At 40.1% G+C, this 17,242-nt stretch overlaps 1 protein-coding gene across 1 annotated transcript in view; it reads left to right on the top strand.

Moving 5' to 3' along the window:
• Window positions 1–17,242, top strand: part of LOC308289069 (uncharacterized protein) — a 76,178-nt gene that overhangs the window by 37,904 nt on the left and 21,032 nt on the right. Inside the window, exons 13-15 of the mRNA XM_080730620.1 lie at window positions 3,706–3,759; window positions 5,950–6,218; window positions 10,419–10,619. Coding sequence (XP_080586746.1) covers window positions 3,706–3,759; window positions 5,950–6,218; window positions 10,419–10,619 — 524 coding nt within the window. The remainder of the gene's footprint in view (window positions 1–3,705; window positions 3,760–5,949; window positions 6,219–10,418; window positions 10,620–17,242) is intronic.

The following is a 17,242-nucleotide window of genomic DNA, read 5'->3' as shown; positions in this document are numbered from 1 at the left end:
GCACACACTCTCATGAACGCACACACTCTCATGAACGCACACACACACACACACACACACACACACATGCACTCGCGTACACCCCCCCCCCCCCCCCACACACACACACACACACACACACACACACACACTTGTTTAACTCTAAACGGTGTGTACTTATCTGTTATAGTAACGTGTGCGCACACACACTCTCACACAAACGCACAATAACCAATAACAATGGCCAATAACATGAAATTGTCTCGATATATTGATTTAGATTTTACCATTGATTGTACCATACTACATTATACATATTGGTTTCAGTATACTGCGTATATAGCAAGGGTCTTCAACAGGGGGTCCGGGACCCCTAGGGGGTCCTCAGAGTTACTACAGGGGGTCCTCCACATCTTTGTGTGATAGAAGCTTTTTTCTCCTTTTTTATATTAACCCTAATGTCCATATTCTGAGAATGTCAGACGAAAACAGCAGATCTACAAGCTCACAACGCCTCGCGCTGGGAGGCGTTGTGAGCTTGTAGATCGGCTATTTTCGGCAAAGAGGTTTGGTGTAGAGGGGAAAAAGAGCAGACTAAGTACAGAGTGAAAGGTCAAGTTTATTAAGTATTGACGGTTCAAGTGGTTAAATATCTGAAAACACAACTTGACATCAATCCAAAATACACTGATGATTGTGCTGTCAAACAATGAAACTATATGGAATCTATGAACAGGTTGTGGGGGTCCCCCCGCTTCATTTCTCTCTCAGCTAAGGGGTCCCTGCTTCATCTCTCTCTCAACTAAGGGGTCCTTGGCCTGAAAACATTGAAGACCCCTGCTATATAGTTTAAATACTGGTGGTAGACTATACTGAGATTGACGATCAAATGTTTTTTTTTTTTTTAGTTTTAGTTTTTATTAGTAGCCAATTATATGTCATACATAAAGCACATGGTCTGCCCAGCGTGGCAGAGATAGAACTGTAACTGTAGGCCCCCTTTTGTTTATAAACTCAGTTGAAAGGCATATTTCTGCTGACGTGACGTTTTTGTGGGACATTATATTTATTTTCATTCATACACAGCACATGTACTGTACATTCAAAAAAAAAAAAGGAATTGAAAGTAATTCAATTTAATACTTTTTAAATTTTGCTGTAATTAAGTGTGCCTGCCATGCAATGGCAAAACACTTATTGTAATCTGCCATAGTTACGGTAGTTAATTAGAATACTTCCCGCTAATTTCGGCACGTAATAACTGCCGCACGATTAATGCCACCCCCGCAATATACACATCAAAACGTGCGGCTCGGCCAGGAATGGTGTGCTTTAACTTTTCTTTTTGATCCGCGTTTTCATAGCGACGTAATTCCCAAAAAACAATGCCCAAAAACCCCTTTGACTTTGAATCGGGAAAAAAAAAAAAAAAGAAAGTTGGCGCCACATTACTCTGGCATACTTTTGCCTAGCAACGTGCTTTAAACTTTAAAATCGCTCACACGACTTTGGACTTTTTCCGGCCAATAGGGACGAGCTGTAATTGATTAAGCCCTGCCCCTATTTTCCTATTGGCTGAGCTTTAAACAGCTATAACTCCAGTTTGCAAATGCTGATGCTAATGTTACATTTATTTAATGCTAATGCTAAAATGCCTAATGTTACAAATTCTAATATTAAAATGCTAATGCACACACTTAGCGAGCTGCAGGCACACTTAAAATTTTGTAGGAATTTTCTTTTCTAGTTTAGCAAATTACATTTCTCTTAGGGGTAACAATGTAATTGGATCAATTACTGCCATAACATGTAATTCTACAAATTGCGTGCGCACACTTCTCCACTAGTCTTAGTTCTACTGGATGTCTTCTCCACTAGTCTTAGTTCTACTGGATCTCTTCTTCTCCTCTAGTCTTAGTTCTACTGGATCTCTTCTCCTCTACTCTTAGTTCTACTGGATCTCTTCTCCTCTAGTCTTAGTTCTACTGGATCTCTTCTCCGCTAGTCTTAGTTCTACTGGATCTCTTCTCATCTAGTCTTAGTTCTACTGGATCTCTTCTCCGCTAGTCTTAGTTCTACTGGATCTCTTCTCCGTTAGTCTTAGTTCTACTGGATCTCTTCTCCGCTAGTCTTAGTTCTACTGGATCTCTTCTCCGCTAGTCTTAGTTTTACTGGATCTCTTTTCCACTAGTCTTAGTTCTACTGGATCTCTTCTCCACTAGTCTTAGTTCTACTGGATCTCTTCTTCTCTACTAGTCTTAGTTCTACTGGATCTCTTCTCCTCTACTCTTAGTTCTACTGGATCTCTTCTCCTCTACTCTTAGTTCTACTGGATCTCTTCTTCTCCACTAGTCTTAGTTCTACTGGATCTCTTCTCCGCTAGTCTTAGTTCTACTGGATCTCTTCTCCTCTACTCTTAGTTCTACTGGATCTCTTCTTCTCCACTAGTCTTAATAGTTCTACTGGATCTCTTCTCCTCTACTCTTAGTTCTACTGGATCTCTTCTTCTCCACTAGTCTTAGTTCTACTGGATCTCTTCTCCGCTAGTCTTAGTTCTACTGGATCTCTTCTCCACTAGTCTTAGTTCTACTGGATCTCTTCTTCTCCACTAGTCTTAGTTCTACTGGATCTCTTCTCCTCTTAGTTCTACTGGATCTCTTCTTCTCCACTAGTCTTAGTTCTACTGGATCTCTTCTCCTCTACTCTTAGTTCTACTGGATCTCTTCTTCTCCACTAGTCTTAGTTCTACTGGATCTCTTCTCCTCTACTCTTAGTTCTACTGGATCTCTTCTTCTCTACTAGTCTTAGTTCTACTGGATCTCTACTAGTCTTAGTTCTACTGGATCTCGTCTAGAGGGCTCCGAGGCGGGGAGAGAGAGAGATGCCGGCCGCCGGGAGACCGAGAATTTAGTGTTGTTGACATTTCAATATAAGCATAAACAAACATATTCACATGAACAATATTGTTTAACAAGCAGATGTGTGTGGAAATATAATTTTTAAATACACAGATGTGTATATAAAAGACATTTTCGTGTCGAGTCCTTGTTTGTACACAGTTCTGTACGAGTAGAGGAAGTTTATCATGCGGCTGCCGTACATGAAGTGGATTCCAGACTGATACTTTTAACGTATGTAAAACATTGATTGGGGTACTTTTTCCACCATTGGAAAAATTGCAGCATCTTATCTTATTGATAGGAAATTGGTAGAATTATACTTTAGTCGTTATTTTTGTCTCAGATCTGTTGAAATAGACAACACTGCCTATAACCTATTGACAATAACACTGCTTGGCACCAGCGTGAGTCTGACTACAAAATTACATCACAGCTTAAGAACTGAATAGGCTCCTATTCATTACTGCTGCAAGCAAAGAAACAGCTTTATCTCGGAATCTTTCTCCAAAAATGCTTCGTTCGCAGATAAACACTTTTTTCATGGTGGCACTGGGCCGCGACAGTCGGCCGCAGATTTTATTTTTTTATTTTTTATTTTTTTGATTCTGTGTGAAAGCAAACATCCCGGTCTACACGAGCCACGAGCGTGGCTTCTGGGGCTTTTCAAAATAAAGCGCAGTGAATGGCGGCACTCTGTATCAAATTAATTACAACTTGTAGATGAGCGTTTTAAGTATAAAATAGGGCTAAAATGATTAAACACAAAATTATCTCTAAAATCTCATTTGTTTGTTTGTTTGTTTGTTTGTTTGTTTGTGTCTTTCAGGCCAGTCAGTTTCTCCCCCATCGTGCACACAGAACACACAGCCAATGAATACAGGTCAGTCCTCCTAAACAGCTTCATTAACTTCTTATTTATCAAAGTGATTTTAAACCTGTCAGCACAACGTAAAACTATGTTGCTACAGAAACGCTACATGTAATACATATTAAGTGATATTCAAAGCAAGGTTTTTTTTACATCCTTCTTGTTAAATAAACATACATGTATAAACGACATAAACACTGGGATTGATGTAAAGTGGCAACTAGGGATGTCCGATATTATCGGTCTCCCGATATTATGGGCCGATATTAGCATAAAAAGTAAATATCGGTATCGTTTTTTGTAAAAATATTTTTATTTTATTTTTTTCAAACAGGACTTAAATCTCATAGAAAGGTTTATTAACATTGATAATTTGCTAAAACTGTTGTATAATAGTAGCTCATGTACTGTACCCTCCTGGAGCGCTGGTTCAAGCCAACTCCAGCAGGGGGCAGTGTTCAACAGAGACCATGACAGACAACAAAGAACATACAGGAAACAAAGAACAGCCCAAAAGAAACCAACACAAAGCATGATAACCTGACTCCACCAGATGGTGGCAGCATTGAGTAATGTTGCACTACCATCTGGACACGCTCCAAGACAGTTGCTTCCACCGCAAAGCACTGTTTCGCACCAAACAGCGGCAGCTGATTGGTGCTCCATTGTACTCCATTGTACTCCATTGTACAAAAAACAGATCTACACGCTATAGTGAACAAAATATGTTTTTAAAAACAGCTAACAGTGTTGGCTTGTTGTGTTGTTGTCTTTACTGCTGGCACAGCTATTATACATCATACATACGTGCCTGTGATAGACAGGCAACCCCATCGAATCACCTGCTAAATAGCTTGAACAAATGGACTTGCCTCCAACATTGGTTTGCATTGAGCAGGTCCAGATGGAAGTCTTGGAAGTGGAACTCAAGACGCCACCATCTAGCAGAGTTAGGTTAAAAGCATGATGGGATAGATGGCTTTGCAGGAGAACAGAATAATTAGTATCTCTGAATGTGTGACATTGAAATGGTGATTTCTCTGCTAACGGTTTTTAACTTCTCTTGACTTCAGATCTGAGCTGTAGTTTCAAAACTATTCACTCAATCTAATTAACCAATATCTAATTATTTTGATGTGATGTGATCTTTTGATTAGATATCATATTGATACTATAGTTATTTTATTTTAATAGATATGTGATGTTACCTGACAATCACTTGACTTTTGGTGAAAGAGCCAGCACATATCGGTATTGGTTAATATCGGTATCGGAAATAATGGGTTGGAAATTATTGGTTATCGGTAAAAAGGTAAATATCTGACATTCCTAGTGGCAACGTGACACCTAATCTAGTCAATAAATTGTATCAATAACAATGATAGTTTAATATCATATAGATTTTATATCAATAGAAATGATAGTTTAATATCATGCATATTTAATAGGTAAGGTAAGGCATATTTAATATCAATACAAATGATAGTTTTATATCATACATATTTAATATCAATACAAATGATAGTTTTATATCATACATATTTAATATCAATACAAATGATAGTTTTATATCATACATATTTAATATCAATACATTATGATAGTTTTATATCATACATATTTAATATCAATACAAATGATAGTTTTATATCATACATATTTAATATCAATACAAATGATAGTTTTATATCATACATATTTAATATCAATACAAATGATAGTTTTATGTCATACATATTTAATATCAATACAAATGATAGTTTTATGTCATACATATTTAATATCAATACAAATGATAGTTTTATGTCATACATATTTAATATCAATACAAATGATAGTTTTATGTCATACATATTTAATATCAATACAAATGATAGTTTTATGTCATACATATTTAATATCAATACAAATGATAGTTTTATGTCATACATATTTAATATCAATACAAATGATAGTTTTATATCATACATATTTAATATCAATACAAATGATAGTTTTATATCATACATATTTAATATCAATACAAATGATAGTTTTATATCATACATATTTAATATCAATACAAATGATAGTTTTATATCATACATATTTAATATCAATACAAATGATAGTTTTATATCATACATATTTAATATCAATACAAATGATAGTTTTATGTCATACATATTTAATATCAATACATATGATTGTTTGGTGTCCCAGGTTCCAGCTCCCCGGGGCGGGGCTGTTCCACTGCAGAGACACAGGGTTGGAGTTTGGAGCGACAAGGGAAGCTGATCTCCTCTACAAGACTGTTCAGTGGGAGGACAGATGGCTGCAGTCAACAGGAGGGACTCCTGCAGGGCCTCTGTTTGACATCCAGGGTCCTCAGAAGGCTGTCAGCCAGCTACGCATGCCACACTGTGCCATCATGCCACACTGTGCCATCATGCCACACTGTGCCATCATGCCACACTGTGCCATCCTGCCTGGTGAGTACTGGCTGCTATTAGCATTGTCCAATCACTTTCACCTTTCTTGTTCAAAGGGACAGAGAATAACAGACAATACTATGTTGAAACACATTGTTTGATTTTGTATTACATTAGCACAGTGGTTCTCAACCTGTGGTACATGGACCACTGGTGGTACTTGAGCCCCCCTCTGGTGGTACTCAGAGGAGTCTCCCAAAAATAACATATAAGTGGAGTGAGATATTTAGTTCTTCTGACCAAGCAATTGGTTGAAATGGGCTCCAAATGAGCATGACAGCACACCTAGACGTTAAAGGAGAATTTGGGGGTAAACAGCTCTCTTACCTTTCAAAGTATTTATGTGGTGCCAAAAATCATGGTCCAGTTTTCCTGTTTTGAAAAAGATGAAATATATCTTCAGGGTCCCATTCACTTGCATAGGAGAACATAAGTACTTCTGGGTCCCATTCACTTGCATAGAAGAACAAAAGTACTTCTGGGTCCCATTCACTTGCATAGGAGAACAAAACTGTACTTCTGGGTCCCATTCACTTGCATAGGAGAACAAAGTACTTCTGGGTCCCATTCACTTGCATAGGAGAACAAAAGTACTTCTGGGTCCCATTCACTTGCATAGGAGAACAGAACTGTACTTCTGGGTCCCATTCACTTGCATAGGAGAACAAAGTACTTCTGGGTCCCATTCACTTGCATAGAAGAACAAAAGTACTTCTGGGTCCCATTCACTTGCATAGGAGAACAGAACTGTACTTCTGGGTCCCATTCACTTGCATAGGAGAACAAAGTACTTCTGGGTCCCATTCACTTGCATAGAAGAACAAAAGTACTTCTGGGTCCCATTCACTTGCATAGAAGAACAAAAGTACTTCTGGGTCCCATTCACTTGCATAGGAGAACAAAACTGTACTTCTGGGTCCCATTCACTTGCATAGGAGAACAAAACTGTACTTCTGGGTCCCATTCACTTGCATAGGAGAACAAAGTACTTCTGGGTCCCATTCACTTGCATAGGAGAACAAAACTGTACTTCTGGGTCCCATTCACTTGCATAGGAGAACAAAACTGTACTTCTGGGTCCCATTCACTTGCATAGGAGAACAAAGTACTTCTGGGTCCCATTCACTTGCATAGAAGAACAGAACTGTACTTCTGGGTCCCATTTACTTGCATAGGAGAACAAAAGTACTTCTGGGTCCCATTCACTTGCATAGGAGAACAGAACTGTACTTCTGGGTCCCATTTACTTGCATAGGAGAACAAAAGTACTTCTGGGTCCCATTCACTTGCATAGGAGAACAAAAGTACTTCTGGGTCCCATTCACTTGCATAGGAGAACAGAACTGTACTTCTGGGTCCCATTCACTTGCATAGGAGAACAAAGTACTTCTGGGTCCCATTCACTTACATAGGAGAACAGAACTGTACTTCTGGGTCCCATTCACTTACATAGGAGAACAGAACTGTACTTCTGGGTCCCATTCACTTGCATAGGAGAACAGAACTGTACTTCTGGGTCCCATTCACTTACATAGGAGAACAGAACTGTACTTCTGGGTCCCATTCACTTGCATAGGAGAACAAAGTACTTCTGGGTCCCATTCACTTGCATAGAAGAACAAAAGTACTTCTGGGTCCCATTCACTTGCATAGGAGAACAAAACTGTACTTCTGGGTCCCATTCACTTGCATAGGAGAACAAAGTACTTCTGGGTCCCATTCACTTGCATAGGAGAACAAAGTACTTCTGGGTCCCATTCACTTACATAGAAGAACAGAACTGTACTTCTGGGTCCCATTCACTTACATAGAAGAACAAAAGTACTTCTGGGTCCCATTCACTTACATAGAAGAACAAAAGTACTTCTGGGTCCCATTCACTTACATAGAAGAACAAAAGTACTTCTGGGTCCCATTCACTTACATAGGAGAACAAAACTGTACTTCTGGGTCCCATTCACTTACATAGAAGAACAAAAGTACTTCTGGGTCCCATTCACTTGCATAGGAGAACAAAACTGTACTTCTGGGTCCCATTCACTTGCATAGGAGAACAGAACTGTACTTCTGGGTCCCATTCACTTGCATAGGAGAACAAAGTACTTCTGGGTCCCATTCACTTACATAGGAGAACAAAGTACTTCTGGGTCCCATTCACTTACATAGAAGAACAAAGTACTTCTGGGTCCCATTCACTTGCATAGGAGAACAAAACTGTACTTCTGGGTCCCATTCACTTGCATAGGAGAACAGAACTGTACTTCTGGGTCCCATTCACTTGCATAGGAGAACAGAACTGTACTTCTGGGTCCCATTCACTTACATAGGAGAACAGAACTGTACTTCTGGGTCCCATTCACTTACATAGGAGAACAGAACTGTACTTCTGGGTCCCATTCACTTGCATAGGAGAACAGAACTGTACTTCTGGGTCCCATTCACTTACATAGGAGAACAGAACTGTACTTCTGGGTCCCATTCACTTACATAGGAGAACAGAACTGTACTTCTGGGTCCCATTCACTTGCATAGGAGAACAAAGTACTTCTGGGTCCCATTCACTTGCATAGGAGAACAAAACTGTACTTCTGGGTCCCATTCACTTACATAGGAGAACAGAACTGTACTTCTGGGTCCCATTCACTTGCATAGGAGAACAGAACTGTACTTCTGGGTCCCATTCACTTACATAGGAGAACAGAACTGTACTTCTGGGTCCCATTCACTTACATAGGAGAACAGAACTGTACTTCTGGGTCCCATTCACTTGCATAGGAGAACAAAAGTAACACGAGATTTCAAGGGTTCAAAGTTCAGTGTTTTAATAACAACAATGGCGCGCCCCTGGAGATGTAAAAGCTTGGATGTGTTACTAACAGTGTTGGCGACTGATGTGTAGCGGGACATTTTACTTTGAAGCGTTTTAAGCCCTGTTTGGGTAGGACGGTTCGAACAAAAAATGGAAGAAGACAAAACGGGACAACTGGACCATGTTTTTTGGCACAAAAACAAATACTTTGAAAGCTAAGATAGCCTTTTTACCCCAAAGTTTTCCTTCAGTAGATTTGAGAAGGGATTAATCACATTCTAAATATCATCAGTTGTGCAGCTGATTGCATGGGAAGTTCACAGACGTAGTAGCTAAACTGGCTAAATTATTGGCTTAGGACTGCAACAAAAAATAAGAAATCTCCAATACATTTGCCTCCTGTGTTAACTGTGCATAGCTGAATAGGATGGGATACCTGTATTTTACCTGTATTTTATGCCTGTATTTTAACCTGTATTTGTATACCTGTATTTTTATGGTGGTACTTTTCTTCTGGAAAACAGTGTGACCGTGATGAAGTGTCAAACGTTCATTATTCTCCCAGCCTGACACTCAGCCTGAAGGTTCATTTGGTTTCACTCCATTATTCAGTCTGAAAACCAGACGTTTTCTCAGATGGGGGTGTGGCCAAAGTGGGACTCTTTGGCGATTGGTTCACACTGGATTATCTCGATCTCGATTGGCCCGGGCCGCCGGTTAGATTTTCAACTGAGAAAACCCCGCCTTCTACAGCGTCACCAGACCCTGAATGTGAGAGCTCTGTTCAGCTGAAGGTAGCGCCATCTAGGGGCCGAGCCGGGCTATGTTTCACTGCCAAACAGAAAGGGAAACTAAATTATTCTTATTTTTTTCCTATGTAACTTTTGAACTGCTCTCCATTCAGACTTGTTGGTGACCTCATTGGACTTGGTTCAGAATCCTTGTAATTTATTGGATTTATTGGTTTAATTTACGTGTATAAAACGGCCTCATCTTCAGGGAGATGTCAAGATAAGTTATGACAGGGTTGAGCACAATTGGCACAATTGTCTCACACAGGCCCCTGTACAAACACATTTATATGTCAGATGTTTCAAATTCCATTTTGAATCACTTTCAAAGTTTGCGGGAGGAGCATTTTTGCACAAAATGCCACAAGCGTTGCTGGACACATCAGTGAGAAGCTTTGAACGCGCACTCTCCCAGTTGGCCACGGCCAAACCTCTTCCATTGAATAGAGGAACTTATTCAAAAGTTTTCACATTATCCTGGCATAGCGCCACCATGAGGTCAATTCTTTGGCCTGGTGGAGACCTGTGCTCAGCGGAGCACTTTTTTCCAGTTTTATACTTGATTCAATAATGATTAATTTCTCTTGTTTTGTTTGCCAGATCATTGCATGCTGCACCCTGGAGTGAGTTGTGATGGCTGTGAGATGAATCCTATCGTGGGGACCAGGTATAAGTGCACAGTGTGTCCTAACTATGACCTGTGCTCTGCCTGTCAGTCCACTGGGCTTCATGAGGAACACACTCTGAGGTCCATCCAGCCTCCAGGTCCAGCCTCCAGGTCCATCCAGCCTCCAGGTCCAGGTAATACTTTATATTTAATATGTTGTAGGTCTTTCTTGAAAAAGAGATAATACTGTTGCTCCATTGTAGTTTGACAATGAAGTGATTTTTCCTGTAAATGTTCTCAGAGCGGCCTGTACGACCAAACGTTCATTTGGTACACATTCTGGATCACTTAACAAAGTCCTGTGTTATACCTAGCATTAGCAGGCACACCTAACTTTGTCACCAGTAGGGGGAGCACTTTAGGGTGAGATCCACGCCCACGTGGGTTTTTCCTTTATTAAATCATATTTTTCCTTTCACAATATTAAGTCAGGTGTCTTTGGATGTTTCACATTGGCTATGTTAACAACTCCTGGCAGTCAGTTCTGTTCATAACTCACCATTTGTTTTGGTCACGGTCCTCAAGGACCATGCTAATTATTATTGAACCATTTTAGAGTTCAATATTTCACCAATATAAACAGACCATGCTAATTATTATTGAACCATTTTAGAGTTCAATATTTCACCAATATAAACAGACCATGCTAATTATTATTGAACCATTTTAGAGTTCAATATTTCACCAATATAAACAGACCATGCTAATTATTATTGAACCATTTTAGAGTTAAATATTTCACCAATATAAACAGACCATGCTAATTATTATTGAACCATTTTAGAGTTCAATATTTCACCAATATAAACAGACCATGCTAATTATTATTGAACCATTTTAGAGTTCAATATTTCACCAATATAAACAGACCATGCTAATTATTATTGAACCATTTTAGAGTTTAATATTTCACCAATATAAACAGACCATGCTAATTATTATTGAACCATTTTAGAGTTCAATATTTCACCAATATAAACAGACCATGCTAATTATTATTGAACCATTTTAGAGTTCAATATTTCACCAATATAAACAGACCATGCTAATTATTATTGAACCATTTTAGAGTTCAATATTTCACCAATATAAAGTCCAAGGGACCTCTGAGTGCACGCTGCAGGCACAGAACGTGAACCCTCACCTGGCTGTCAATCATCAGTGATCAAAGCGTCTCTGTACAGACACGCTTGATTGATTGATTGATTGATTGATTGATTGATTGATTGATTGATTGAAGAATGTATTAGTTTGCAATAGAAAAAAGTACAGTTTCATGACAGTACAAATCACTGGTACAAGGTCAACTAAGAGGAGATCCTAGAAAGCCGAGGCTTATTTCCACAGGAACCACACTTTAAGTATCTCATATAACATTGAAAGACAGACGGATCGAACATAGTACTTTATCTAGGATAATATCAATACAAAAAAGCAGAAAAAGCATAACATCAAATACAAAGGTAGAAAAAAAGGGGGGGGAGCATGGGGGCTTAGTCTATTTACAAGTCACGGGTAGCAGCCGACTGAAGGTGACTTTTCATACCGATTTTGAAGGAGGCTAGGGATTTGCTCTCCTTTAGAGCTTGTGGAAGGGCGTTCCACATGTTGATGGTATAGCAGGAGAACGAGTTAGAGCCTTGTTTAGTGTTAAATCTACGTTGATGATGATTAGTGGAGCTGCCTCTGGTGTTGTGATCGTGAACATCCTTGACCTTTAAGAAGTAGTTTGCCAGGTACATGGGTATCTTGGAGGTGTAGTGTATCTTGTACACCAGGCCCATTGCAAGATGCTGTACTCTGTCAGCTACTTTGAGCCACCCCACGCTTTCGTGGTGCTGTTTTATAGGACAGACTTTCTCAATCAAATCATCTATCATTGCCTACATGCTTACAATTGTTACACTTAACACCAACAAACTGCTGCATAAACTCACATCACATCATACATAGTAAAGTTTAAGGCTTTGCACATTATCAAATAAGGTCAAAAACTTTAGTCCAGTACTCTTCAAACCTTTTAGTCCAGTGCTCTTCAAACCTTTTAGTCCAGTGCTCTTCAAACCTTTTAGTCCAGTGCTCTTCAAACCTTTAGTCCAGTGCTCTTCAAACCTTTTAGTCCAGTGCTCTTCAAACCTTTTAGTCCAGTGCTCTTCAAACCTTTAGTCCAGTGCTCTTCAAACCTTTAGTCCAGTACTCTTCAAACCTTTTAGTCCAGTGCTCTTCAAACCTTTTAGTCCAGTGCTCTTCAAACCTTTTAGTCCAGTGCTCTTCAAACCTTTAGTCCAGTGCTCTTCAAACCTTTTAGTCCAGTGCTCTTCAAACCTTTTAGTCCAGTGCTCTTCAAACCTTTAGTCCAGTGCTCTTCAAACCTTTAGTCCAGTGCTCTTCAAACCTTTTAGTCCAGTGCTCTTCAAACCTTTTAGTCCAGTGCTCTTCAAACCTTTAGTCCAGTGCTCTTCAAACCTTTAGTCCAGTGCTCTTCAAACCTTTAGTCCAGTGCTCTTCAAACCTTTAGTCCAGTGCTCTTCAAACCTTTAGTCCAGTGCTCTTCAAACCTTTAGTCCAGTGCTCTTCAAACCTTTAGTCCAGTGCTCTTCAAACCTTTTAGTCCAGTGCTCTTCAATCCTTTTAGTCCAGTGCTCTTCAAACCTTTAGTCCAGTGCTCTTCAAACCTTTTAGTCCAGTGCTCTTCAAACCTTTAGTCCAGTGCTCTTCAAACCTTTTAGTCCAGTGCTCTTCAAACCTTTAGTCCAGTGCTCTTCAAACCTTTTAGTCCAGTGCTCTTCAAACCTTTTAGTCCAGTGCTCTTCAAACCTTTAGTCCAGTGCTCTTCAAACCTTTAGTCCAGTGCTCTTCAAACCTTTAGTCCAGTGCTCTTCAAACCTTTAGTCCAGTGCTCTTCAAACCTTTTAGTCCAGTGCTCTTCAAACCTTTAGTCCAGTGCTCTTCAAACCTTTTAGTCCAGTGCTCTTCAAACCTTTTAGTCCAGTGCTCTTCAAACCTTTAGTCCAGTGCTCTTCAAACCTTTTAGTCCAGTGCTCTTCAAACCTTTAGTCCAGTGCTCTTCAAACCTTTTAGTCCCTTCAAACCTTTAGTCCAGTGCTCTTCAAACCTTTTAGTCCAGTGCTCTTCAAACCTTTTAGTCCAGTGCTCTTCAAACCTTTTAGTCCAGTGCTCTTCAAACCTTTTAGTCCAGTGCTCTTCAAACCTTTTAGTCCAGTGCTCTTCAAACCTTTAGTCCAGTGCTCTTCAAACCTTTTAGTCCAGTGCTCTTCAAACCTTTTAGTCCAGTGCTCTTCAAACCTTTTAGTCCAGTGCTCTTCAAACCTTTAGTCCAGTGCTCTTCAAACCTTTTAGTCCAGTGCTCTTCAAACCTTTTAGTCCAGTGCTCTTCAAACCTTTTAGTCCAGTGCTCTTCAAACCTTTTAGTCCAGTGCTCTTCAAACCTTTTAGTCCAGTGCTCTTCAAACCTTTTAGTCCAGTGCTCTTCAAACCTTTTAGTCCAGTGCTCTTCAAACCTTTAGTCCAGTGCTCTTCAAACCTTTTAGTCCAGTGCTCTTCAAACCTTTTAGTCCAGTGCTCTTCAAACCTTTTAGTCCAGTGCTCTTCAAACCTTTTAGTCCAGTGCTCTTCAAACCTTTAGTCCAGTGCTCTTCAAACCTTTTAGTCCAGTGCTCTTCAAACCTTTTAGTCCAGTGCTCTTCAAACCTTTAGTCCAGTGCTCTTCAAACCTTTTAGTCCCTTCAAACCTTTAGTCCAGTGCTCTTCAAACCTTTTAGTCCAGTGCTCTTCAAACCTTTTAGTCCAGTGCTCTTCAAACCTTTAGTCCAGTGCTCTTCAAACCTTTTAGTCCAGTGCTCTTCAAACCTTTTAGTCCAGTGCTCTTCAAACCTTTAGTCCAGTGCTCTTCAAACCTTTTAGTCCAGTGCTCTTCAAACCTTTTAGTCCAGTGCTCTTCAAACCTTTAGTCCAGTGCTCTTCAAACCTTTTAGTCCAGTGCTCTTCAAACCTTTTAGTCCAGTGCTCTTCAAACCTTTTAGTCCAGTGCTCTTCAAACCTTTTAGTCCAGTGCTCTTCAAACCTTTTAGTCCAGTGCTCTTCAAACCTTTTAGTCCAGTGCTCTTCAAACCTTTAGTCCAGTGCTCTTCAAACCTTTAGTCCAGTGCTCTTCAAACCTTTTAGTCCAGTGCTCTTCAAACCTTTTAGTCCAGTGCTCTTCAAACCTTTTAGTCCAGTGCTCTTCAAACCTTTAGTCCAGTGCTCTTCAAACCTTTTAGTCCAGTGCTCTTCAAACCTTTTAGTCCAGTGCTCTTCAAACCTTTAGTCCAGTGCTCTTCAAACCTTTAGTCCAGTGCTCTTCAAACCTTTAGTCCAGTGCACTTCAAACCTTTTAGTCCAGTGCTCTTCAAACCTTTTAGTCCAGTGCTCTTCAAACCTTTTAGTCCAGTGCTCTTCAAACCTTTAGTCCAGTGCTCTTCAAACCTTTAGTCCAGTGCTCTTCAAACCTTTTAGTCCAGTGCTCTTCAAACCCTTTAGTCCAGTGCTCTTCAAACCTTTAGTCCAGTGCTCTTCAAACCCTTTAGTCCAGTGCTCTTCAAACCTTTAGTCCAGTGCTCTTCAAACCTTTTAGTCCAGTGCTCTTCAATCCTTTAGTCCAGTGCTCTTCAAACCTTTAGTCCAGTGCTCTTCAAACCTTTAGTCCAGTGCTCTTCAAACCTTTAGTCCAGTGCTCTTCAAACCTTTAGTCCAGTGCACTTCAAACCTTTTAGTCCAGTGCTCTTCAAACCTTTTAGTCCAGTGCTCTTCAAACCTTTTAGTCCAGTGCTCTTCAAACCTTTAGTCCAGTGCTCTTCAAACCTTTTAGTCCAGTGCTCTTCAAACCTTTTAGTCCAGTGCTCTTCAAACCTTTTAGTCCAGTGCTCTTCAAACCTTTTAGTCCAGTGCTCTTCAAACCCTTTAGTCCAGTGCTCTTCAAACCTTTAGTCCAGTGCTCTTCAAACCTTTAGTCCAGTGCTCTTCAAACCTTTTAGTCCAGTGCTCTTCAAACCTTTTAGTCCAGTGCTCTTCAAACCTTTTAGTCCAGTGCTCTTCAAACCTTTAGTCCAGTGCTCTTCAAACCTTTTAGTCCAGTGCTCTTCAAACCTTTTAGTCCAGTGCTCTTCAAACCTTTAGTCCAGTGCTCTTCAAACCTTTAGTCCAGTGCTCTTCAAACCTTTAGTCCAGTGCACTTCAAACCTTTTAGTCCAGTGCTCTTCAAACCTTTTAGTCCAGTGCTCTTCAAACCCTTTAGTCCAGTGCTCTTCAAACCTTTAGTCCAGTGCTCTTCAAACCTTTAGTCCAGTGCTCTTCAAACCTTTAGTCCAGTGCTCTTCAAACCTTTAGTCCAGTGCTCTTCAAACCTTTAGTCCAGTGCACTTCAAACCTTTTAGTCCAGTGCTCTTCAAACCTTTTAGTCCAGTGCTCTTCAAACCCTTTAGTCCAGTGCTCTTCAAACCTTTAGTCCAGTGCTCTTCAAACCTTTAGTCCAGTGCTCTTCAAACCCTTTACTCCAGTGCTCTTCAAACCTTTAGTCCAGTGCTCTTCAAACCTTTAGTCCAGTGCTCTTCAAACCTTTAGTCCAGTGCACTTCAAACCTTTTAGTCCAGTGCTCTTCAAACCTTTTAGTCCAGTGCTCTTCAAACCTTTAGCCCAGTGCTCTTCAAACCTTTTAGTCCAGTGCTCTTCAAACCCTTTAGTCCAGTGCTCTTCAAACCTTTAGTCCAGTGCTCTTCAAACCCTTTAGTCCAGTGCTCTTCAAACCTTTAGTCCAGTGCTCTTCAAACCTTTTAGTCCAGTGCTCTTCAATCCTTTAGTCCAGTGCTCTTCAAACCTTTAGTCCAGTGCTCTTCAAACCTTTAGTCCAGTGCTCTTCAAACCTTTAGTCCAGTGCTCTTCAAACCTTTAGTCCAGTGCACTTCAAACCTTTTAGTCCAGTGCTCTTCAAACCTTTTAGTCCAGTGCTCTTCAAACCTTTTAGTCCAGTGCTCTTCAAACCTTTAGTCCAGTGCTCTTCAAACCTTTTAGTCCAGTGCTCTTCAAACCTTTTAGTCCAGTGCTCTTCAAACCTTTAGTCCAGTGCTCTTCAAACCTTTAGTCCAGTGCTCTTCAAACCTTTAGTCCAGTGCACTTCAAACCTTTTAGTCCAGTGCTCTTCAAACCTTTTAGTCCAGTGCTCTTCAAACCCTTTAGTCCAGTGCTCTTCAAACCTTTAGTCCAGTGCTCTTCAAACCTTTAGTCCAGTGCACTTCAAACCTTTTAGTCCAGTGCTCTTCAAACCTTTTAGTCCAGTGCTCTTCAAACCTTTTAGTCCAGTGCTCTTCAAACCTTTAGTCCAGTGCTCTTCAAACCTTTTAGTCCAGTGCTCTTCAAACCTTTAGTCCAGTGCTCTTCAAACCTTTAGTCCAGTGCTCTTCAAACCTTTTAGTCCAGTGCTCTTCAAACCTTTTAGTCCAGTGCTCTTCAAACCTTTAGTCCAGTGCTCTTCAAACCTTTAGTCCAGTGCTCTTCAAACCTTTAGTCCAGTGCACTTCAAACCTTTTAGTCCAGTGCTCTTCAAACCTTTTAGTCCAGTGCTCTTCAAACCCTTTAGTCCAGTGCTCTTCAAACCTTTAGTCCAGTGCTCTTCAAACCTTTAGTCCAGTGCACTTCAAACCTTTTAGTCCAGTGCTCTTCAAACCTTTTAGTCCAGTGCTCTTCAAACCTTTTAGTCCAGTGC

This window comes from Nannobrachium achirus (genome assembly GCF_963921795.1).
Source record: "Nannobrachium achirus genome assembly, chromosome: 7".
NCBI lineage: Eukaryota > Metazoa > Chordata > Actinopteri > Myctophiformes > Myctophidae > Nannobrachium > Nannobrachium achirus.
The sequence above is the reverse complement of the archived record's forward strand: the minus strand, read 5'-3'. Positions and strand labels throughout refer to the sequence as shown.